At 41.3% G+C, this 23,349-nt stretch overlaps 2 protein-coding genes and 2 pseudogenes across 2 annotated transcripts; 3 read left to right on the forward strand and 1 right to left on the reverse strand.

Annotated features, from left to right (window-relative positions):
- The first annotated feature begins 264 nt into the window (after window positions 1-264).
- Window positions 265-2,837, forward strand: RT1-M2 (RT1 class Ib, locus M2). The gene is given in 5 exon segments (NM_001001717.2): window positions 265-359; window positions 547-816; window positions 1,037-1,312; window positions 1,973-2,248; window positions 2,370-2,837. Coding segments are annotated over 5 exon segments (1,035 nt in total). The 5' UTR covers window positions 265-286; the 3' UTR covers window positions 2,510-2,837.
- Window positions 2,838-3,692: 855 nt separating this feature from the next.
- On the forward strand, window positions 3,693-5,257 carry Sppl2a-ps1 (signal peptide peptidase-like 2A, pseudogene 1; annotated as a pseudogene).
- A 12,684-nt stretch (window positions 5,258-17,941) lies between these two features.
- On the forward strand, window positions 17,942-18,078 carry LOC147998424 (U2 spliceosomal RNA; annotated as a pseudogene).
- A 2,631-nt stretch (window positions 18,079-20,709) lies between these two features.
- Window positions 20,710-21,675, reverse strand: Or12d17 (olfactory receptor family 12 subfamily D member 17). The gene is given in 1 exon segment (NM_213731.1): window positions 20,710-21,675. A coding segment is annotated over 1 exon segment (966 nt).
- Window positions 21,676-23,349: the final 1,674 nt, after the last annotated feature.

The raw sequence follows: 23,349 nt of genomic DNA on the forward strand, positions 1-23,349 counted from the left end.
AATGTAAGAATGAGCTCTGGGTACAGATCAGGGTTCTGGCCAAAGGCCCAGGTACACAAGAGGAAGCTTCTGGAGTCTCCTTAGGGGATTCCAGCAAGGGAATTCCTCACAACCTTGGGGTTTCCCTTCTTTTGTAAGCCAAATGAAGATCTTCTGCATGGACACTGATGACTACACTCCAATTCTCATCCCCATTGGGTATCAGGTTCCTAGAGAACGGCTGTTGAGGTTCCTCATTATATAATCACCAAGGACCCATGTGACCGACTCTCTTCAACTCCAGAGAATGGAGACTTCAGCAATCCTCACTCTCCACCTGCTGCTGAGCGCTTCTTTGGCCCTGACCCAGTCCTTTAAAGGTGAGTGCAAGTCTTGAGGGAAGGTCCTTTAGAAGAAGAGCACCCGGGATGTCCACCCAGCCAGACATTTTCAGTTGGGCTACCCACATCCCCCCACTCCACCTCCTGCTTTCCTTCTATCACCTGCCCTGGATCCCCATGGGAGGATGTTCAAGCCAGACAGTCATCAGCCTTCTGCTTTCTCGAGGCTCCCACTCCTTGCGGTACTTTGACATCGCAGTGTCAAGGCCTGGCCTAGAGGAGACCCACTACATGACTCTTGGCTACGTGGATGACACAGAGTTTGTGCATTTCAACAATGAGGCAGTGAATCCGAGGTTTGAGCCCCGGGTGCCCTGGATGGAACAGATGGGACAGAAGTACTGGGATGACCAGACACGAATTGCCAAAGTCGCGGAACAGCAGATTAGAGTGTACTTTCAGAAACTGCGAGGCTACTACAACCAGAGCCAGAACAGTGAGTGTCTCTGAGCCCAGGTTCTGTCCCACAAGTCTCTCCCATATTCCCACATCACCAGGGTCAGCCTAAATCTATGAGGCCACAGAGAGTATTGATCCAGAAGGGCTGAGGGAACTACGAGCAGTTTATGGTTCTCAGCTGAGGTGCAAATCTGGTTGGGTGGGTAGGGAGGATGAAAGGGCCAAGCAGGTGGAACTAACTTGTGGGACGGAACCAGGTTCTCACACCATCCAAAGGATGACTGGCTGCTACATTGGACCAGACGGACACCTACTTCACGCATACCGTCAGTTTGGATATGATGGACAAGATTACCTCACTTTGAATGAAGATCTGAGCACCTGGACTGCGGCAGATTCGGCAGCTGAGATCACCCATAGAGAGTGGAAGGCAACTAATGAAGCTGAGTTCTGGAGGGTCTACTTGGAGGGCCCTTGCATGGTGTGGCTCTTTAAATACCTGACAGTGGGAAATGAGACTCTACTGCGCGCAGGTACAAGGGGTAAAAAAGTAACTCCTCCTGATGAACTGGAGCTCATCAGGAATTTCAGATGGTCTCATCAGAAGGGAGAAAAAATGATACCATCTGGAATTCTCTGTATGTCTGTCCTTTGTCTCTGTGTCTCTGTCTATCACTCACAATCTCTGTGTCTATCCTCTCTCTCTCTCTCTCTCTCTCTCTCTCTCTCTCTCTCTCTCTCTCTCACACACACACACACACACACACACACCAGGAGAGGGAAGAATGGTCCTGGGATTTTTGGTCCAATATCGGTTCAGAATTTATCTCAAAATAGGAGAAAAGATCCCTAAAGTTGCCATTCCCTTCACAGCTGCAGCCCATGGCCTCTCTCAGGTTATTTTCTCTGGCCACACTCAATGGTATGGCACAGTTGCAGTGATGTAGAGTTTCTTGGCCTCACTCAGTCAGGACAAGATTTTTATTTTTCCTGGTAACCCAGCATCTCCTACCGTAGGCCAGTTCACCTTGATTCTACAACTTTTCAAGCAATCTATTATTGCAGATGCCTGAGTACAGTTGCTGTGTAGGTCTGGGCATATTCCCCTGACTATTTCCAAAATAATTACAAGAATAACACCGAGTCCCAAGAAAAAATGTAAATGTGCAAAATTTCCAACTCTTCTTCCTCAGATCCCCCCAAAGTATATGTGACCCATCACCCCAGACCTGAAGGTGATATCACCCTGAGGTGCTGGGCCCTGGGCTTCTACCCTTCTGACATCACCCTGATCTGGCAAAGAGATGGAGAGGACCTGACCCAGGACATGGACGTAATTGAGACCAGACCTGCAGGGGATGGAACCTTCCAGAAGTGGGCAGCTGTGGTGGTGCCTTCGGGGAAGGAGCAGAATTATACATGCTATGTAGAACATGAGGGGCTGCCTGAACCCCTCACCCTGAGATGGAGTAAGTAGGAAGTGGGCACATATTCTGTGGTTAGAGAAAGCAGAAGCCCTTCTGGAGACCTTGAGCAGGGTCAAGGCTGAGATCTGGGGTCAGGGTCCTACATATTTTCATTTCTTTCCAGGTAGACCTCCTCAGTCGTTCATTCCCACAATAGTGGTTGCTGTTGGCCTGGTTCTCCTGGGAGCTTCTGTGGTTACACTTGTCATTTGGAAGAAGAGCTCAGGTGGTGGAAGGGGTAGCCTGAGATTTCTTTCCAACTGAGGAACTCCAATCTCCAGATAAGTCTTCTCTGCCTCCTTGTTGGGAAGGGATATGGCCTGTTATTCCCAAAGGCACAATTCAGAATGTCATAACCACAAATATTTCAATCTTAAAAGATCAAAATACAAATTTTTAAATGTATCCAAAACCATACGCTAAATTTAAAGGCATATTTACATACACACACACACACACACACACACACACACACACACACACACTAAACAAAGATAGGAAGGAAGGAAGGAAGGAAGGAAGAAGGGAGGGAGGGAGGGAAGGAAGGAAGGAAAGAACGGAAAGCATGATAGAAAAGGGGCCTCTGTATGAACCCAGATACACTAACAAAAATCACACTGATGTAGCACTGTGAGGAGTAAACAATATTCACAAAGGCCTAGGTGGACAAACAAAATGTGTATATGTATATCCCCATGGTTGTCAGTTATGTGTGGGGAGCACTGCACTTGCAATTGTCTGAAACACTGGGGCAGACAATATAAGTTTTCTGGGAATGTTAATAAATATCAACAGTGGAGTGCCATCAATATCCAGTCATCAAAAAACACAAGATCTTGATAAATGTTATCTACACACATGGAAACACACAAAAAGGACATCTCCAGTTACTAAGGACGTTTCAGTCTTTTCATATTGTACCATGCTCACAAAGTCCACACTGTAACACATCTTCACAGACTCAATTTTGCCAAATATGTAAACCTAATTAGAGCCCTCAGAAAAACCTTCCCACAGTTTGAACCTCCGTTGTTAGAAATGGAAATGGTCTAAGAATGAAATAAACAATACTTCATATATGATGCTGAGAATTGTTTTGTTTATTCTTGTTTTCTTTTTATTATTTATTCGCTTTACAGGCCAGTTGCATAACCCTAGTTCCTCTTCTCCCAGTCTGACCCTTGCAAATCTTTCTCCCATTAACCCCTCCTCTTCTCCTCAGAGAAAGGGAAACTGTCCTTGGGTAAACCCCACCCTGGGACATCCAGTCACAATAGCTGTGGGCAGTATGGGGACCTAAGGAGAACCCAGGATTACTCAGGTAAAAGGCTCTGCCAGGAGCTGACAGTCTCCACAGAGTCCAGACCTAGTGGGAGGGACCGGAAGAAGAAATCAGGGCTGCACCCCAGAGGTTCCAGTACCACCAGCGCAGCTGCCCACCCATGGAATGGAGCTGCTGCATTAGCTGCAAGCTCCCGCTGCTGCCCTGCTCTGGAGCTGCCTCATTGAACTGACAGCTGCTCAGGAAGCTATCCTTCTGTGTCTGCAAATTATGTATCTTCACTTTCCAAGGACTGCTGCATGAATTTTAACAACAACTGGATGCAGCTTCCAAGTTCCCTAGAAAATGCAACTTCTCTTAGCTTGATGACTCTGACTGGCACAACACTGTGCCATCGTTCTGATATTACTCTTGATGGCATAAAGAACAAGTCAGTGGTGATGCACTGGGGACCCTGCCATTTACTTGAAAAAGCCAAAATTGCACAAGAAGGTGGTGCTGCAGCATTGCTGGTTGCCAACAACAGTGTCCTAATTCCTTCCTCAAGGAACAAATATGCATTATGAAATGTAACTATACTAATAGCAGTTATAACCCAAAAAGACTTTAAAGATATGAAAGAGACTCTTGGAGATGATATTACCGTGACAATGTATTCTCTATCCTGACCTAACTTTGACTATACCCTGGTGGTCATTTTGGTAATTGCTATGTTCACTGTGGCATTAGGAGGATACTGGAGTGGACTTATTGAATTGGAAAACATGAAGGGAGTGGAAGATGCTAAAGACAGAGAGACAAATAGAAAGAAGGAAGATTACTTAACATTCAGTCTTCACATGGTTGCCGTGTTCATGGTCATGTGCTGTGTAATGATTGTCTTACTGTATTTCTTCTACAGGCGGCTCGTTGTATGTTATGATAGCAGTTTTCTGCATAGCGTCAGCAATGAGCCTGTACAACTGTCTTGCTGCACTGATTCATAGGGTGCCATGTGGACAGTGCGCAGTGTTGTGTTGTGGCAAAAGCATTAAAGGGAGCCTGATTTCCCTTTCTGGACTGTGCATCTCAGTTGCTGTTGTGTGGGCTGTGCTTCGAAAAGAGGATAGGTGGGCTTGGATTTTACAGAATGTCTTCGGAACTGCTTTCTGTCTCTACTTAATTAAAACAATGAAGTTACCCAATTTCATGTCATGTGTGATACTGCTAGGCCTTCTCCTCATCTATGATGTGTTCTTTGTCTTCATAACACCCTTCATCACAACATAGGGAGAGAACGTCATGGTGGAACTTGCTGCTGGGCCTTCCGAGAATGCTGAGAAGTTGCCAGTAGTTATCAGGGTGACAAAACTGATGGGTTATTCACTCATGGGTGTATGCTCAGTGCCTGTTTCAGTATTGGGTTTCGGAGATATCATTCTACCAGGTCTGTTGATTGCATATTGTAAAAGATTTGATGTTCAGACGGGTTCTTCTCTATACTGTATTTCATCCACAATTGCCTATGCTGCTGGCATGGTAATTACATTTGTTCTCCTAATGCTGAGGAAGACGGACAGCCTGCTCTCCTCTATTTAGACACTTATTGCTGTCTCAGTCATTGCTTGGAATCGTAAGAAAATGAGAAATTTCTGGAAAGGTAGCAGCTATCAGGTGATGAATTACCCGGGCTAGTCAGCAAAGGAGGAAAAACCCCAATGGCTACTGATGAGCAGATTGCGCAACAGTAATTACATGGAATTACAATGGTGTGTTTTTTATTTTTTTACAAATAGATTTTGGCCTTTTCCCCGTTTTTCTTTTGCTTTTTTGCTCTTCAGGACAGAGTCAGGACTGGAGTTCAGTGCTTTGCTTCTGCCTCCCAAAGATTGGGACTACAGATGGGTAACACCATGCCCAGTGAGATTTAAATCAAACTTGGGATTGAAAACTGGGAACATTTACAGTGATGTTTGCAAACCTGAATGTTTTTATGAGCTGGTAAAATCCCATCCTACATAGTGAAAATGCAGTTTCTTTAAATTATGATAAAGTTGTTCCTTCACAATCAGATAAAAGCATAGGGTTTATATAGTATCCAAAGTGTATTATTGCATTATATTTTTCTAAAAAAGAAAAAAAGCTACCTTGATCTTCCTTTGTACTTGTCTTACTGAAGTATTTCTCCAAATTCTAAGGATAGGTCACATATAATTGTCATAGCAAGTTCCTGTTTTTGTTAAAGATTTATGCAACTCTTAACCAGAAATAAATACTTAAGGCTACAAGAAGGTATTTGGGCAGTGAAAAAAATTAAGAGCCTGGCAATAGGTGACAGCACTGTTCCATATGTTCTTTCATAGCCTTTGCCTTAATTAATTTATTTTGTTTTTTTTAATATTTGTATATTTACATTTCAAATGTTATTCCCTTTCCTGGTTTTCCTTCCATAAGCACCTTACCCCATTCCCCTGCCCCTTTCTTCTATGAGGGTGTTTCCCCGTCCCCAACCACCCTCCCTTTCCACCCTGACAATCCCCTATACTGAGAAGACCAGCCTTGGTAGGACCAAGAGCTTCTCCTTCCATTGGTGCCCAACAAGGCCATACTCTGCTACATATGCACTTGGAGCCATGGGTCTGTCTTGTGTACTCTTAGATGCTGAGAAAGCATTTGACAAAATTAAACACCCCTTCAGGTTTAAAGTCTTAGAAAGATCAGGAATTCAAGGCCCATATCTAAACATAGTAAAAGCAATATACAGCAAACCAGTAGAGAACATCAAACTAAATGGACAGAAACTTGAAGCAATCCCACTAAAATCAGGGAGGAAACAAGGCTGCCCACTCATTCTCTACTTATTAAATATATAGTACCCAAAGTTCTAGCCAAAGCAATCAGACAACAAATGGAAGTCAATGGGAAAGGAAGAAGTCAAAATATCACTATTTGCAGATGACAGAATAGTGCACTTCAGTGACCCCAAAAGTTCCACCTGAGAACTACTAAGCCTAATAAACAACTTCAGCAAAGTGGCTGGGTATAAAATTAACACAAATAAATCAGTACCCTTCTTCTACTCAAATGATAAAAGGGCTGAGAAAGAAAATAGAGAAATGCCATCCATCAAAATAGTCACAAATAATACAAAATACATTAGTGAGACTCTAACCAAGAAAGTGAAAGTTCTATATGACAAGAACTTTAAGTCTCTGAAGAAAGAATTTGAAGATCTCAGAAGAAGGAAAGATCTCCCATGCTTATGGATTGGCAGGAGTAATATAGTAAAAATGGCCATTTTTCCAAAAGCAATCTACAGATTCAATGCAATCCCCATCAAAATTCCAACACAATTCTTCATAGAGTTAGAAAGAGCAATTACAAATTCATTTGGAATAACAACAACAAAAGCAACAAAAACCAGGATAGGGAAAACTATACTCAACAAAAAAAGAACTTTTGGTGAAATCACCATCCCTGACTTCAAGCTGTATTTCATAGCAATAGTGATAAAAACAACAACAACAACAACAACAACTGTATGGCGTTGGTATAGAGACAGGCAGGTAGATCAATGCAATAGAGTTGAAGATCCAGAAATGAACCCACATACCTATGGTGACTTGATTTTTGACAAAGGAGCTAAAGCCATCCAGTAGAAAAAAAGATAGCATTTTCACAAATGGTGCTGTTTCAACTGACAGTTGCATGTAGAAGAGTGCAAATTGATGCATTTTTTTTTTATTTATTAGGCCTTTTATATTTTTTTTTATTAACTTGAGTATTTCTTATATACATTTCGAGTGTTATTCCCTTTCCCGGTTTCCGGGCAAACATCCCCCTCCCCCCTCCCCTTCCTTATGGGTGTTCCCCTCCCAACCCTCCCCCCATTGCCGCCCTCCCCCCATAGACTAGTTCACTGGGGGTTCAGTCTTAGCAGGACCCAGGGCTTCCCCTTCCACTGGTGCTCTTACTAGGATATTCATTGCTACCTATGGGGTCAGTGTCCAGGGTCAGTCCATGTATAGTCTTTAGGTAGTGGCTTAGTCCCTGGAAGCTCTGGTTGCTTGGCATTGTTGTACTTTTGGGGTCTCGAGCCCCTTCAAGCTCTTCCAGTTCTTTCTCTGATTCCTTCAATAGGGGACCTATTCTCAGTTCAGTGGTTTGCTGCTGGCATTCGCCTCTATATTTGCTGTATTCTGGCTGTGTCTCTCAGGAGCGATCTACATCCGGCTCCTGTCGGTCTGCACTTCTTTGCTTCATCCATCTTGTCTAATTGGGTGGCTGTATATGTATGGGCCACATGTGGGGCAGGCTCTGAATGGGTGTTCCTTCAGTCTCTTTTTTAATCTTTGCCTCTCCCTTCCCTGCCAAGGGTATTCTTTTTCCTCATTTAAAGAAGGAGTGAAGCATTCACATTTTGATCATCCGTCTTGAGTTTCGTTTGTTCTAGGGATCTAGGGTAATTCAAGCATTTGGGCTAATAGCCACTTATCAATGAGTGCATACCATGTATGTCTTTCTGTGATTGGGTTAGCTCACTCAGGATGATATTTTCCAGTTCCAACCATTTGCCTACGAATTTCATAAACTCGTTGTTTTTGATAGCTGAGTAATATTCCATTGTGTAGATGTACCACATTTTCTGTATCCATTCCTCTGTTGAAGGGCATCTGGGTTCTTTCCATTTTCTGGCTATTATAAATAAGGCTGCGATGAACATAGTGGAGCACGTGTCTCTTTTATATGTTGAGGCATCTTTTGGGTATATGCCCAAGAGAGGTATAGCTGGATCCTCAGGCAGTTCAATGTCCAATTTTCTGAGGAACCTCCAGACTGATTTCCAGAATGGTTTTACCAGTCTGCAATCCCACCAACAATGGAGGAGTGTTCCTCTTTCTCCACATCCTCGCCAGCATCTGCTGTCACCTGAGTTTTTGATCTTAGCCATTCTCACTGGTGTGAGGTGAAATCTCAGGGTTGTTTTGATTTGCATTTCCCTTATGACTAAAGATGTTGAACATTTCTTTAGGTGTTTCTCAGCCATTCGGCATTCCTCAGCTGTGAATTCTTTGTTTAGCTCTGAACCCCATTTTTTAATAGGGTTATTTGTTTCCCTGCGGTCTAACTTCTTGAGTTCTTTGTATATTTTGGAAATAAGGCCTCTATCTGTTGTAGGATTGGTAAAGATCTTTTCCCAATCTGTTGGTTGCCGTTTTGTCCTAACCACAGTGTCCTTTGCCTTACAGAAGCTTTGCAGTTTTATGAGATCCCATTTGTCGATTCTTGATCTTAGAGCATAAGCCATTGGTGTTTTGTTCAGGAAATTTTTTCCAGTGCCCATGTGTTCCAGATGCTTCCCTAGTTTTTCTTCTATTAGTTTGAGTGTGTCTGGTTTGATGTGGAGGTCCTTGATCCACTTGGACTTAAGCTTTGTACAGGGTGATAAGGATGGATCGATCTGCATTCTTCTACATGTTGCCCTCCAGTTGAACCAGCACCATTTGCTGAAAATGCTATCTTTTTTCCATTGGATGGTTTTGGCTCCTTTGTCAAAAATCAAGTGACCATAGGTGTGTGGGTTCATTTCTGGGTCTTCAATTCTATTCCATTGGTCTATCTGTCTGTCTCTGTACCAATACCATGCAGTTTTTATCACTATTGCTCTGTAATACTGCTTGAGTTCAGGGATAGTGATTCCCCCTGAAGTCCTTTTATTGTTGAGGATAGCTTTAGCTATCCTGGGTTTTTTGTTATTCCAGATGAATTTGCAAATTGTTCTGTCTAACTCTTTGAAGAATTGGATTGGTATTTTGATGGGGATTGCATTGAATCTGTAGATTGCTTTTGGTAAAATGGCCATTTTTACCATATTAATCCTGCCAATCCATGAGCATGGGAGATCTTTCCATCTTCTGAGGTCTTCTTCAATTTCTTTCCTCAGTGTCTTGAAGTTCTTATTGTACAGATCTTTTACTTGCTTGGTTAAAGTCACACCGAGGTACTTTATATTATTTGGGTGTATTATGAAGGGTGTCGTTTCCCTAATTTCTTTCTCGGCTTGTTTCTCTTTTGTATAGAGGAAGGCAACTGATTTATTTGAGTTAATTTTATACCCAGCCACTTTGCTGAAGTTGTTTATCAGCTTTAGTAGTTCTCTGGTGGAACTTTTGGGATCACTTAAATATACTATCATGTCATCTGCAAATAGTGATATTTTGACCTCTTCTTTTCCGATCTGTATCCCTTTGATCTCCTTTTGTTGTCTGATTGCTCTGGCTAGAACTTCAAGAACTATATTGAATAAGTAGGGAGAGAGTGGGCAGCCTTGTCTAGTCCCTGATTTTAGTGGGATTGCTTCAAGTTTCTCTCCATTTAGTTTAATGTTAGCAACTGGTTTGCTGTATATGGCTTTTACTATGTTTAGGTATGGGCCTTGAATTCCTATTCTTTCCAGGACTTTTATCATGAAGGGGTGTTGAATTTTGTCAAATGCTTTCTCAGCATCTAATGAAATGATCATGTGGTTCTGTTCTTTCAGTTTGTTTATATAATGGATCACGTTGATGGTTTTCCGTATATTAAACCATCCCTGCATGCCTGGGATGAAGCCTACTTGATCATGGTGGATGATTGTTTTGATGTGCTCTTGAATTCGGTTTGCCAGAATTTTATTGAGTATTTTTGCGTCGATATTCATAAGGGAAATTGGTCTGAAGTTCTCTTTCTTTGTTGTGTCTTTGTGTGGTTTAGGTATAAGAGTAATTGTGGCTTCATAGAAGGAATTCGGTAGGGCTCCATCTGTTTCAATTTTGTGGAATAGTTTGGATAATATTGGTATGAGGTCTTCTATGAAGGTTTGATAGAATTCTGCACTAAACCCGTCTGGACCTGGGCTCTTTTTGGTTGGGAGACCTTTAATGACTGCTTCTATTTCCTTAGGAGTTATGGGGTTGTTTAACTGGTTTATCTGTTCCTGATTTAACTTCGATACCTGGTATCTGTCTAGGAAATTGTCCATTTCCTGAAGATTTTCAAATTTTGTTGAATATAGGTTTTTATAGTAAGATCTGATGATTTTTTGAATTTCCTCCGAATCTGTAGTTATGTCTCCCTTTTCATTTCTGATTTTGTTAATTTGGACACACTCTCTGTGTCCTCTCGTTAGTCTGGCTAAGGGTTTATCTATCTTGTTGATTTTCTCAAAGAACCAACTTTTGGTTCTGTTGATTCTTTCTATGGTCCTTTTTGTTTCTACTTGGTTGATTTCAGCTCTGAGTTTGATTATTTCCTGCCTTCTACTCCTCCTGGGTGTATTTGCTTCTTTTTGTTCTAGAGCTTTTAGGTGTGCTGTCAAGCTGCTGACATATGCTCTTTCCTGTTTCTTTCTGCAGGCACTCAGCGCTATGAGTTTTCCTCTTAGCACAGCTTTCATTGTGTCCCATAAGTTTGAGTATGTTGTATCTTCATTTTCATTAAATTCTAAAAAGTTTTTAATTTCTTTCTTTATTTCTTCCTTGACCAGGTTATCATTGAGTAGAGCATTGTTCAATTTCCACGTATATGTGGGCATTCTTCCCTTATTGTTATTGAAGACCAGTTTTAGGCCGTGGTGGTCCGATAGCACGCATGGGATTATTTCTATCTTTCTGTACCTGTTGAGGCCCGTTTTTTGACCAATTATATGGTCAATTTTGGAGAAAGTACCATGAGGAGCTGAGAAGAAGGTATATCCTTTTGCTTTAGGATAGAATGTTCTATAAATATCCGTTAAGTCCATTTGGCTCATGACTTCTCTTAGTCTGTCTACATCACTGTTTAATTTCTGTTTCCATGATCTGTCCATTGATGAGAGTGGGGTGTTGAAATCTCCCACTATTATTGTGTGAGGTGCAATGTGTGTTTTGAGCTTTAGTAAGGTTTCTTTTACATATGTAGGTGCCCTTGTATTTGGGGCATAGATATTTAGGATTGAGAGTTCATCTTGGTTGATTTTTCCTTTGATGAATATGAAGTGTCCTTCCTTATCTTTTTTGATGACTTTTAGTTGGAAATTGATTTTATTTGATATTAGAATGGCTACTCCAGCTTGCTTCTTCTGACCATTTGCTTGGAAAGTTGTTTTCCAGCCTTTCACTCTGAGATAGTGTCTGTCTTTGTCTCTGAGGTGTGTTTCCTGTAGGCAGCAGAATGCAGGGTCCTCGTTGCGTATCCAGTTTGTTAATCTATGTCTTTTTATTGGGGAGTTGAGGCCATTGATATTGAGAGATATTAAGGAATAGTGATTATTGCTTCCCGTTATATTCATATTTGATGTGAGGTTATGTTTGTGTGCTTTCATTCTCTTTGTTTTGTTGCCAAGACGATTAGTTTCTTGCTTCTTCTAGGGTATAGCTTGCCTCCTTATGTTGGGCTTTACCATTTATTATCCTTTGTAGTGCTGGATTTGTAGAAAGATATTGTGTAAATTTGGTTTTGTCATGGAATATCTTGGTTTCTCCATCAATGTTAATTGAGAGTTTTGCTGGATACAGTAACCTGGGCTGGCATTTGTGTTCTCTTAGGGTCTGTATAACATCAGTCCAGGATCTTCTGGCCTTCATAGTTTCTGGCGAGAAGTCTGGTGTGATTCTGATAGGTCTCCCTTTATATGTTACTTGACCTTTTTCCCTTACTGCTTTTAATATTCTTTCTTTATTTTGTGCGTTTGGTGTTTTGACAATTATGTGACGGGAGGTGTTTCTTTTCTGGTCCAATCTATTTGGAGTTCTGTAGGCTTCCTGTATGTCTATGGGTATCTCTTTTTTTAGGTTAGGGAAGTTTTCTTCTATGATTTTGTTGAAGATATTTACTGGTCCTTTGAGCTGGGAGTCTTCACTCTCTTCTATACCTATTATCCTTAGGTTTGATCTTCTCATTGAGTCCTGGATTTCCTGTATGTTTTGGACCAGTAGCTTTTTCCGCTTTACATTATCTTTGACAGTTGAGTCAATGATTTCTATGGAATCTTCTGCTCCTGAGATTCTCTCTTCCATCTCTTGTATTCTGTTGGTGAAGCTTGTATCTACAGCTCCTTGTCTCTTCTTTTGGTTTTCTATATCCAGGGTTGTTTCCATGTGTTCTTTCTTGATTGCTTCTATTTCCATTTTTAATTCCTTCAACTGTTTGATTGTGTTTTCCTGGAATTCTTTCAGGGATTTTTGCGATTCCTCTCTGTAGGCTTTTACTTGTTTATTAATGTTTTCCTGTGCTTCCCTAAGTGTGTTCAGGTCTTTCCTGAAGTCCTCCAGCATCATGATCAAATATGATTTTGAAACTAGATCTTGCTTTTCTGGTGTGTTTGGATATTCCATGTTTGTTTTGGTGGGAGAATTGGGCTCCGATGATGGCATGTAGTCTTGGTTTCTGTTGCTTGGGTTCCTGCGCTTGCCTCTCGCCATCAGATTATCTCTAGTGTTACTTTGTTCTGCTATTTCTGACAGTGGCTAGACTGTCCTATAAGCCTGTGTGTCAGTAGTGCTGTAGACCTGTTTTCCTCTCTTTCAGTCAGTTATGGGGACAGAGTGTTCTGCTTTCGGGCGTGTAGTTTTTCCTCTCTACAGGTCTTCAGCTGTTCCTGTGGGCCTGTGTCTTGAGTTCACCAGGCAGTTTTCTTGCAGCAGAAAATTTGGTCTTACCTGTGGTCCCGAGGCTCAGGTTTGCTCGTGGGTGCTGTCCAGGGGCTCTCTGCAGCGGCAGCAACCAGGAAGACCTGTGCCGCCCCTTCCGGGAGCTTCAGTGCACCAGGGTTCCAGATGGTCTTTGGCTTTTTCCTCTGGCGTCCGAGATGTGTGTGCAGGGAGCAGTCTCTTCTGGTTTCCCAGGCCTGTCTGCCTCTCTGAAGGTTTAGCTCTCCCTCCCACGGGATTTGGGTGCAGAGAACTGTTTATCCGGTCTGTTTCCTTCAGGGTCCGGCGGTGTCTGTGGCAGGGGTCCTGCCGCTCCTGGGCCCTCCCCCACTGGAGCCCAGAGGCCTTATACAGTTTCCTCTTGGGCCAGGGATGTGGGCAGGGGTGAGCAGTGTTGGTGGTCTCTTCCGCTCTGCAGCCTCAGGAGTGCCCACCTGACCAGGCGGTTGGGTCTCTCTCTCACCGGGTCTGGGAGCAGAGAGCTGCTGCGGGCCGGGATCCGCGGGTGTGGGACTTCCGGTAAACACAGAACGTGCCCGGTTCTAGAGAAATTCTGCTTCCGTGTGTCCCAAGCTCACCAGGCAGCTTTCTTGCAGCAGAAAATTTGGTCTTACCTGTGATCCCGAGGCTCAAGTTCGCTCGTGGGGTGCTGCCCAGGGGCTCTCTCAAATTGATGCATTTTTATATCCCAATACACAACTCAAGTACAAGTGTATCAAGGACCTCCACCTGAAAACCTCCACATGAAACCAGATACACTAAATCTAATAAAAGAAAAAGTGGGGAATATTATCAAACACATTAGCACTGGGGTAAATTTCTTGAACAAAACACCAATGGCTTATGCTCTAAGAACAAGAATTGACAAATGGGATCTCATAAAACTGCAAAGCTTCTGTAAGGCAAAAAAAAAAAATGGTAACCAACAGATTGGAAAAAGATCTTTACCAATCCTACATCTGATAGAGGTGTAATATCAATTCATAGAAAGAGCCCAAGAAGTTAAACTTCAGAGAGTCAAATAACCCTATTAAAAATGGGGTACAGACCTAATTATAGAATTCTCAACTGAGGAATATCAAACGGCTGAGAAGTACCTAAAGAAATGTTGAATATCCTTAGTCATCAGGGAAATACAAATGAAAACAACCCTGAGATTCCACTTCACATCAGTCAGAATGGCTAAGATCAAAAATTCAGGTAACAAAAGTTTCTGATTCTTACCACTCTTCCATTGTCGGTGGGATTGCAAGCTGGAACAACCATTCTGGAAGTCAGTCTGGAGGTTCCTTAGAAAACTGGATATAGTACTACTTGAGGACCCAGCTACACCACTAATGGGCATATACTCAAATGATGCTCTAACATATAACAAGGACACATGCTTCACTTATTTATAATAGCCAGAAGCTGGAAAGAACTCACATGCCCTTCACCAGAGGAATGGATACAGAAAATGTGGTACATCTATACAATGGAGTACTACTCAGCTATCAAAAACAATGACTTCATGAAATTCATAGGCAATTGGATGGAACTAGATAATGTCATCCTGAGTGAGGTAATCCAATCACAAAAAATGCACACATGGTATGCATTCAGCGTTAAGTGGATATTAGCCCAAAAGCTCGAATTACCCAAGATACCATCCATAGACCATATGGCTCAAGAAGAAGGACGACCAAAGTGCAAATGGTTCAGTCCTTCTTAAAAAGGGGAATGAAAATATTCGTAGGAGGAGATATGGATACAAAGTTTGGAGCAGAGATGGAGGGCAGAACCTGTGCCACCTAGGGATCCAGCACATATATATTCATCCACCAAACCTAGACAATATTGATGAAGTCAAGAAGTGCATGCTAGCAGGAGTCTGATATAACTGTCTCCTGAGAGGCTCAATCAGAGCATGACAAATAAAGAGGTGAATGCTAGCAGCAAACCATTGAACTGAGATTGGGAGGGGGTACCCATTGGAGGAGTTAGAGAAAGGTTTGAAGGAGCTGAAGGGGCTTGCAACCCCATGAGCACAACAATACCAACCAACTAGAACTCCCAGGGAAAAAGGTACCATCCGAAATGTATACATGGGACAGACTTATTGCTCTAGCTGCATATGTAGCAGAGGATGTCCTTCTTGAACACCAGTAGGAGGAGAAGTCCTTGGTCCTGCCAAGCTGGACCTCACCAGTGTAGGGGAATGTCAGGGTGGAAAGGGACGGTGGTTGCGGAGGGGGAACCCCCTCAGAGAAGACGAGGGAGGGGCATGTTATAGGGGCCTCATGGACAGGGAACTGGAAAGGAAATAACATTTGAAATGTAAATTTAAAAATGCAATAGAAATGGTAAAACAAAACAAAACAAAACACCATGACCAGAAGCAACTTGAGGAGGAAATGGTTGATTTCACTCACAGTTCCATATAAGAGTTCATCATTGAAAGCAGTTAGGGCAGAATCTCAAACAGGGAAGGTCATAGGTCTATGGAGCAGCTGTGCTTATTGACTTCCTCATGATAATTTGCTCAGTCAACTTTCTCATGGCACCTAAGACTGGGCCCTCTTCTTTCAATCACTAATTAAGAATATGCCCTTCAGTCTTGCCTACAGCTAGACCTTATGGAGGCATGTTTTCAATTGAAGTTCTTTCCTCTCAAATGACTCTAGCTTGTGGAAAGTTGACATAAAAACAGCCAGGATTTTCTTTCTGCACTAATTTTTTTGCCAACTAGACACAGACTTCACCAGTTCTTTCAGACACATGAGGCTCTAAATCCTTAAGAAATGTTCACTATTGGGTCGGGAAAGCTGGCTCTGTGATTAAAAGTGCTTACTGCCCTTGCAGGGGGGAGGTCTGTGGTTTGTTTCTCAGCACACATATCAGGAGATTCACAACTTCCTATAACTTCAGCACACATGCACACATCCACACATGCACAAATGTGGACAATCATGTCCATACCCAAGTGCACTCTCTTTTATACACAGTAAAGTAAATAAATGTTCCTCGAGTTTGTAGTTTTCAGTGTTGTCTTTCAGAATTGTGATCAGCACAGACTGGGATATAATGTCTGCATCATATGCATGTGCAAACTTCGACTTGTGTACACACAGGTACAAACTTGGACCTGCATACAGACTCTATGATAAATAACATAGAAAATGTAGTACAGATTTATTACCATGTATATTCTGAGCCTGATTCCCAGCACCTAGAGGTCAGAGGAGAAGGTTCTTCTGAGGGAAGGCTCCAGGAGGGCAGTTGCCCATCTCTCCTCTTGCTTCTCTATTGTTTGGATCTGCAGAAAGAATTGTGACTTTCCCTAGTGTCAGGACTAAGATTTTTTTTTACATTCTAAAGGCTCTGCTTCTTCTCTATCCTTCCATAGTTTTTACCCTTCCCGCAGGTGGAAGAAGCCACAAATATACTTAGAATGTTAGTAAGTATGGTGGGGGGGTGAAGTGTATGAAGGAGCTAAGCTAGCTGAAAATTCCCCCCTTTAGGCACATGTCCTGTGGATTCAGACTTATTATTTTGTTCTGCCTCATTTAAGTCACTTCTCAAGGTTCTGATACATTTTTCATGGGTTAAAAATTTGACACCATAGAGCCTATGAAATTCAAGGAGGGTAGAGTGGAGAACAGACTCCTGGTTTAATGGTGTGGGGACTCAAGTGACACAGAGAGTATGTAGTAGGTTATTGTAAGTATCACTAATCACAGTGACTAATCTTAATTCCTTTCTGATTATTTTCTTCCATAGTATAAGACCATGCCATATGCTATTCACATCCACAAAGGATTTGTTGACATTTCTTCTCCTCCATATGCTGATTTCTCTTTCTGTAAGTGGCATTTAACTGTGTCCAAGTGTCTGTCCATTGTCAGTACCATGTGAGAAAGTAAGAATCTCAGCCCTGCTCAATTCTAAAGTCAGTGTGTGTGTGTGTGTGTGTGTGTGTGTGTGTGTGTGTGTGTGTATGAGTGTGTGTGTATGTGTGCATTTTAAATTTTTTATGTGGACAGAAATCCAACCCCATAAGTCAACTATTCTCTTTTATTTTCACCACTGCACATGGTACACAGTTATTTTGAGACAGAGTCTTACAATATGCCTTGGGCTGGCCTTGAGCTCCCAACATCCTGCCTCAATCTCATAAATACTTAACATAAGCTGTACATTTGTATTAGGATGAGCTGTGATATGTAAAGATTGCCTGAAAAAGAACAGGGAGAAGAAGGAAAGGAAAGAGAGCAACATATGTCTCTGAGCTCAGGGTGAGGATCTTATGCTTCAGGGGTCACAGAGAAGCGCTGGTCTAAGTCCCAGTCAGAAGAGATCCTGTATCCAGGAGTGGGAAGGTATCTATACTGATCCAGATGGCATTTATTCAACATTGTCTACAGAACACAAAATTTTGTCATATAGGATAAAAAAACTGAAAACAGTTTTGTGTACCAGCCATGTGGGGGATGTAATCTACTGGGAACTAGCCCCTGCTACACACTACAGAGTAATACATGAGGTTGGTGACCCATTATAAGGAGATAAATGTTACAGAGAAAAATATCCAGAGTGCAAGGAAGATGGCTGTTACTAGAGTGCTCAGTGTACACTTCAGTGACTTCTTGGGAAGGCCAGTTGTAAGGACAGATGTATAGGAAATGGAGGAATTGGTCATAAGCGTGTCTGCAGAACATTCTTTCAGATCAATGGGATCATTTATGCCCTCAGGTTAGGATCGTAGCTGTGTTCTAGAATCTAGGATTGATAGCTTCTCGGCCTTTTGGCTAAGATCAAGTGTAGAATCTAGGATTGGTGAGCAGTCATTGAGAGATAAAAGGCACAATCAGTCTTGTAGGCCAAAACACAGCAGAAGAATGATTACTGTGAGTGTGGCAGTTATAAATCAACAGATTCTATGTGGCTATTTTCAAAGGATCATTCAGCTTTACAGATGAGAACAGGACTAAAACACAAAGCTTTGGAGAGTTGGCTCAGTGGTTAAGAGCACTGATTGGTTCTTCCAAAAGAACCGGATTCAATTCTCAGCACCCACATGGCAGCTCACAACTGTCTATATCTCCAGTTCGAGGGGACCCCACACCATCAAACTGACCTACATGCAGGCAAAACACCAATGAACATAGATAAAAGTAAATAAATCATTAAAAACAAAACAAATAAACAAAATAAACCAGAAAAGCTGGCAATATATTGGGAACAGGATAGGAAATTATTTAGTCTTCCTGATAAGAATTGTCTATGTTGATTCCTGGAGCTCTGTATTAACAGTTGAGATAATGAGATAATGAAAATGATTGTATGCTCAGTCTATGCATTTTGAAGATGAATTTTATAGCATCTATTACTAGACCAAATCCAGAAAGTAGAAGAGTATTTTTTAGTATTATATTTATTATTAACTGGAGGAAAAATTTAAATATGTTTAATGCAATAAAACTGTGTGACTAAGGCATAAAAGATTAATATTTTTAAGAAGAGTAATTTTTAGTACTGAAATTATGACAATATGATTACAAAAGGAGTTACCCTCACTTGGTATGGGTAGGATCTTTACAGAATGTCTTCAATAAGAGCATCCACTAAGCTAGGGATTAAAAACCTATCCAACCATGCTCATATTATGCAATGAGTAGAAAAGAAGACATGGCAAAGGCCTAGTCAGGAAAGAGGTAACATTGGAGAGATGTTGGTAAGAAGAATTTTTATGAGGTGACAGACTTGGAGATATTGTATTTAACAGAGTAGCTCTAGTTTTACAACAAATAATTGGATACTTGAAAGTTGCTAGAAGAATAGATATTAAATGTACTCAAAAATTATTTGTAACTTAGTGGTGTGGCTAATGCTTAAAGTCATGTACATATTGGTTAGCTTTATTCAGTCATTCGACTGTGCACTTACACAAAACACCATGCTATACACAATAAACATATATAAATTTTATCTGTTAATTAAATTATGGTAAAATTCTTTAAACTAATTTATGCTAATACAAAAACTCCTCTATAACTCATCTTTTTTTTTTCATCTTTATTAACTTGGGTATTTCTTATTCACATTTCGATTGTTATTCCCTTTCCCAGGTTCTGGGCCAACATCCCCCTAACCCTTCCCCCTCCACTTCTATATGGGTGTTCCCCTCCCTATCCTCTCCCCATTACTGCCCTCCCCCCAACAATCTCATTCACTAGGGGTTCAGTCTTGGCAGGACCAGTGGCTTCCCCTTCCACTGGTGCTCTTACTAGGCTATTCATTGCTACCTATGAGGTTGGACTACAGTCCATGTATAGTCTTTGTGTAGTTGCTTAGTCCCTAGAAGCTCTGGTTGGTTGGCATTGTTGTTCATATGGGGTCTCAAGCCCCTTCAAGCTCTTTCAGTCCTTTCTCTGATTCCTTCAACAGGGGTCCTGTTCTCAGTTCAGTGGTCAAACTCATATTTGCATGCTGCATTAACTTTCTGGTAAGACAAGGAAAACAAATATTTGTTCCCCTCATATAGGACACTAATAACAGGCCAAAGAATTGTTACCACAAAATATAACTTGATAAGCCAAGAAATTTAGTGTTGCTTATAAGAGTTAATATAGAGTCTGCCTACAAGAGTGTGATAACATGTGGGTGACTGCATCACTGAAGAAGCACCTTCCTCAACCTGAACAACCATTATCAGTTTATGTGTCCTTGGGGAAGGATGTGTCCTCTTATATCTAGTATACGGACTTGTATGCTACCTTGATAGACACCTCCCATATCTCTTGTGACTTGTAACTTGTATCATTTGTTTTCCATGGCCCTGTGTCCCACCTCTAAGACCTCAAATGAAACAAATAATAACACCAATAACAAAAACTGCCTGAAGGCAGATGCCTGCTCTTTGCCTCAATCATGAGTACAGAGGGAAGCTGTGAGGCCAGGTGTCCACTGGGTAGCTGATGTTAGTTTTATCTGGAGGTAAAACATGTTGGGGGGCAGTTCAGATCCTCAAGTGCTTAGGAACTCCTTTTCACCAGGATTGGATCTTATCGCTGAAATTAATCTCTATTCTCCCTCACTAAGGAATCAAGCTACTATCAAGAGTCACAAATTTTTATATCTAATCATATAACCCTTCTGTTGTAACCAATCTCCCAATTGAGGTTTGCTTGGAGCCTACTATAAAGCCTATTGTTAATATAGACTCAGATGTGAATCAAATGGCCAATGAGTTACTTAAGGCAAAGGCCAAACATGTTGTCTAATATATATCAAGAACTTGATCACATCTCTCTCTGTCCCTCCTGGCTTTTTAAAAATTTCTACAGCATTGAATGACTCTGGTATATGTACTGTGAATAACCCTTGACACATTAAAATTTATATTTTAAAATATTGTAGAATTGGTTTGTTAACTTCCATGTGATTTGAACGTTCTCTCTTGCCTGAAATGTTCATAAATACCATGAGAGGAAAAAAATCAGGCCAACTTATCACTTAATAGCGTGAAGTACCTTCATGTACTTAAGATATGAGTGTCATTGATCTCCTGCATGTAGCTGGTTGTCTTTAAACAACTTCTTCCCAAAGTTCCTTTTCAGAGCCAACATCACCTCTTTGTTCCTAAGAGTATATATCAATGGGTTCAGCACTGGGGTGACTGCACTATAGATGATGGCCACCATCCGATCCTCACTCATGGAGGACGCTGATGCTGTGGCAGGACGGATGTATGTGAAACCAACAGGTCCATAGAAAAGACAAACCACCATAAAGTGAGAGGTGCAAGTGGACAGAGCCTTCCTAAGCATTCTGCAGGACCTGTTCTTGAACAGAAGAAAAGCAATGATGTAGAAATAGGAGAGGACTATGAGGAGGAAGGCCCCCATGGATATACTGCCTGTGACAACAGAAAGAAGCCACTGGTTGAGTACTGTGCTGCCACAGGCCACTTCTAAGAGAGGTTTGACATCACAGAAGAAGTGACTGAGTTTGTGAGAGTGGCAGAAATTCAAGTGAGCAGTCATGACAGAATGCAGCAGAGCATAGAAAAAGCTGGTGAGCCAGGCTGTAGCTGCCAACAGGATGCACAACTGAGGATTCATGATAGCAGTGTAGCGGAGTGGGCTGCAGATGGCTACAAAACGGTCAAAGGCCATCACAGCCAGCAAGATGGCCTCCGTGCTTCCCAGAAAGTGGAAGAAATATAGCTGAGTGATACAGCCTAGGAAAGATATGGTCCTATGCCTTGAGAGAAGGTTGATGAGAACCTTGGGAAGAGTCACCGAAGAGTAACAAATATCCAGGCAGGAAAGGTTTCCTAGGAAGAAGTACATCGGGGAGTGAAGTCTTCTCTCCAGAGTAACGATCATTAATATTACTCCATTTCCAACCAAATTCAGCAAGTAAATGGTTAAAAACATCACAAAAAAGATGGGCTGCAGTTTCTGAACAGTGGTCAGGCCAAGCAAGAGGAACTCATCCACTGAAGTGGAGTTCTCCATCACTAGGGGAAAATATAAGGAAAGCAATGTGTTCTGGTTTTCTGAATTGAAGACATTACTCTGAAGGGACTAAGTGAAACACAAGCTGACTCTAGGAGGAACTCGGGGTGAGTTTCTGTGTAAACAACATCCAGGACTAATGGACTCATCCACTTACAACAGAGTTAGAGATGGGTATACCTGATAAATTCTGAACCTGTAAAATGGTGTTTGACCAATAATTGAAGCATGTTAGAACTAAGCCAAATATATAAAGGCACTTTTAACAGGACCTGCAAATCAAGAATTGAACCTGTTGAAAGCACACAGAAAATTATTTACCTTCTGTTTTAGGTATTGAGAATTGTACAGATATAGCCTAGTGAAATTTTCTCCACTTCTGAACCCAAGCAGTCAATGATGGATCTCTATCTTCCTTGACCACCTAAATCTTTCAAGACATAAAAAGAAGATTATGAGTTTGAGGTCAGCCTAGGCTACAATGTGTCTGAGACCATGTTTCAACAGGAGAGAAAAAAATAGAAAAAGAGAAGGTGACAGAAATGAGAGAGGGCAGGGGAGGAAGGGAGAGCCCACAAATTTCAAATACCATGTAAGTAAAAGAAATGTAGAGTAATTGCATTACAGAGTTGCAGCATAGCTGTGGGGCACTGAGTATAGTTGGGAAAATATTAAATACTGAGAGGTTGTAGAAATATGGCAACACCCCATTTTCAGCCCAAAAAAGTATCCCACAGTGAGATTTTCTTGAAAGGAGAGGAGCTAGCAGGAAGAAAACAAGGCACAACATAAGGGTGAAGGGAAGAAGGACCTAGTAAATTAACAAGTAAAACTGCCATTTGAAAAAGAAAGCAACCATACAAGCTTAACAGAAGGAGGAGCCCTCGGGCTGTGTGCCATGTTGAAGCATTGTTAAAGAATGTGGGTTATTTTCCACTACCACCCACAGAAGAGTATCTGCTAGTTAGTGATCCAGAATATCAGAATCCAATATAAACTCCCAGTAAATAGCTTTAAAAGTTAAAAGAATGAAGAATTATATACTTTGTATACCTCTCAATAAAACTGATTAACTAAACACCCAAAAAGTAAGAATATGAACATCTGAACAACATAACTTCACAATTTGGTTAATTCATGTAAAGCATTGAACATAAAAATAAAAGAATTCATATTGCTGGGGCACATTGAACATTTACTAAGTCAAGCATAGACTGATTCATTTAAAAAGCTTGGGGTCTTTTTGCTATGTTTTGGTTGGTTGGTTGGTTGGTTGGTTGGTTGGTTGGTTGGTTGGTTGGTAGGTTTGTTGGTTTGTTGGTTGGGTTTGGTTGGCTTTATTTCAGAAAGCAGAACTACTCATGTTCTTTGAAACATGAACCTGAGGAAAATAAGATGGAGAAGGTAGAAATAACGGGAATTTTACAGTAAAAAACACATACACAATGAAGAAAATTCAGCAACGATAATCAGAAAATTATAAGAAAGCAATCTAAAAATCTTGCTAAGTGCTTCAAACCAAGTAACATCATTTAAATAACCTATTTATAGATAAAAATGGAAACCCAAATAGAAACTAGAAAATATGTTAGATGATTAGGGAAATAAGACATATCAAATTTTGTTATGTAGTGAAAACAATAAGTAGGAATACCATTGGCCCCCAGTGAACGT

This window comes from Rattus norvegicus, chromosome 20 (genome assembly GCF_021556685.1).
Source record: "Rattus norvegicus strain SHRSP/BbbUtx chromosome 20, alternate assembly SHRSP_T2T, whole genome shotgun sequence".
Taxonomy (NCBI): Eukaryota; Metazoa; Chordata; class Mammalia; order Rodentia; family Muridae; genus Rattus; species Rattus norvegicus.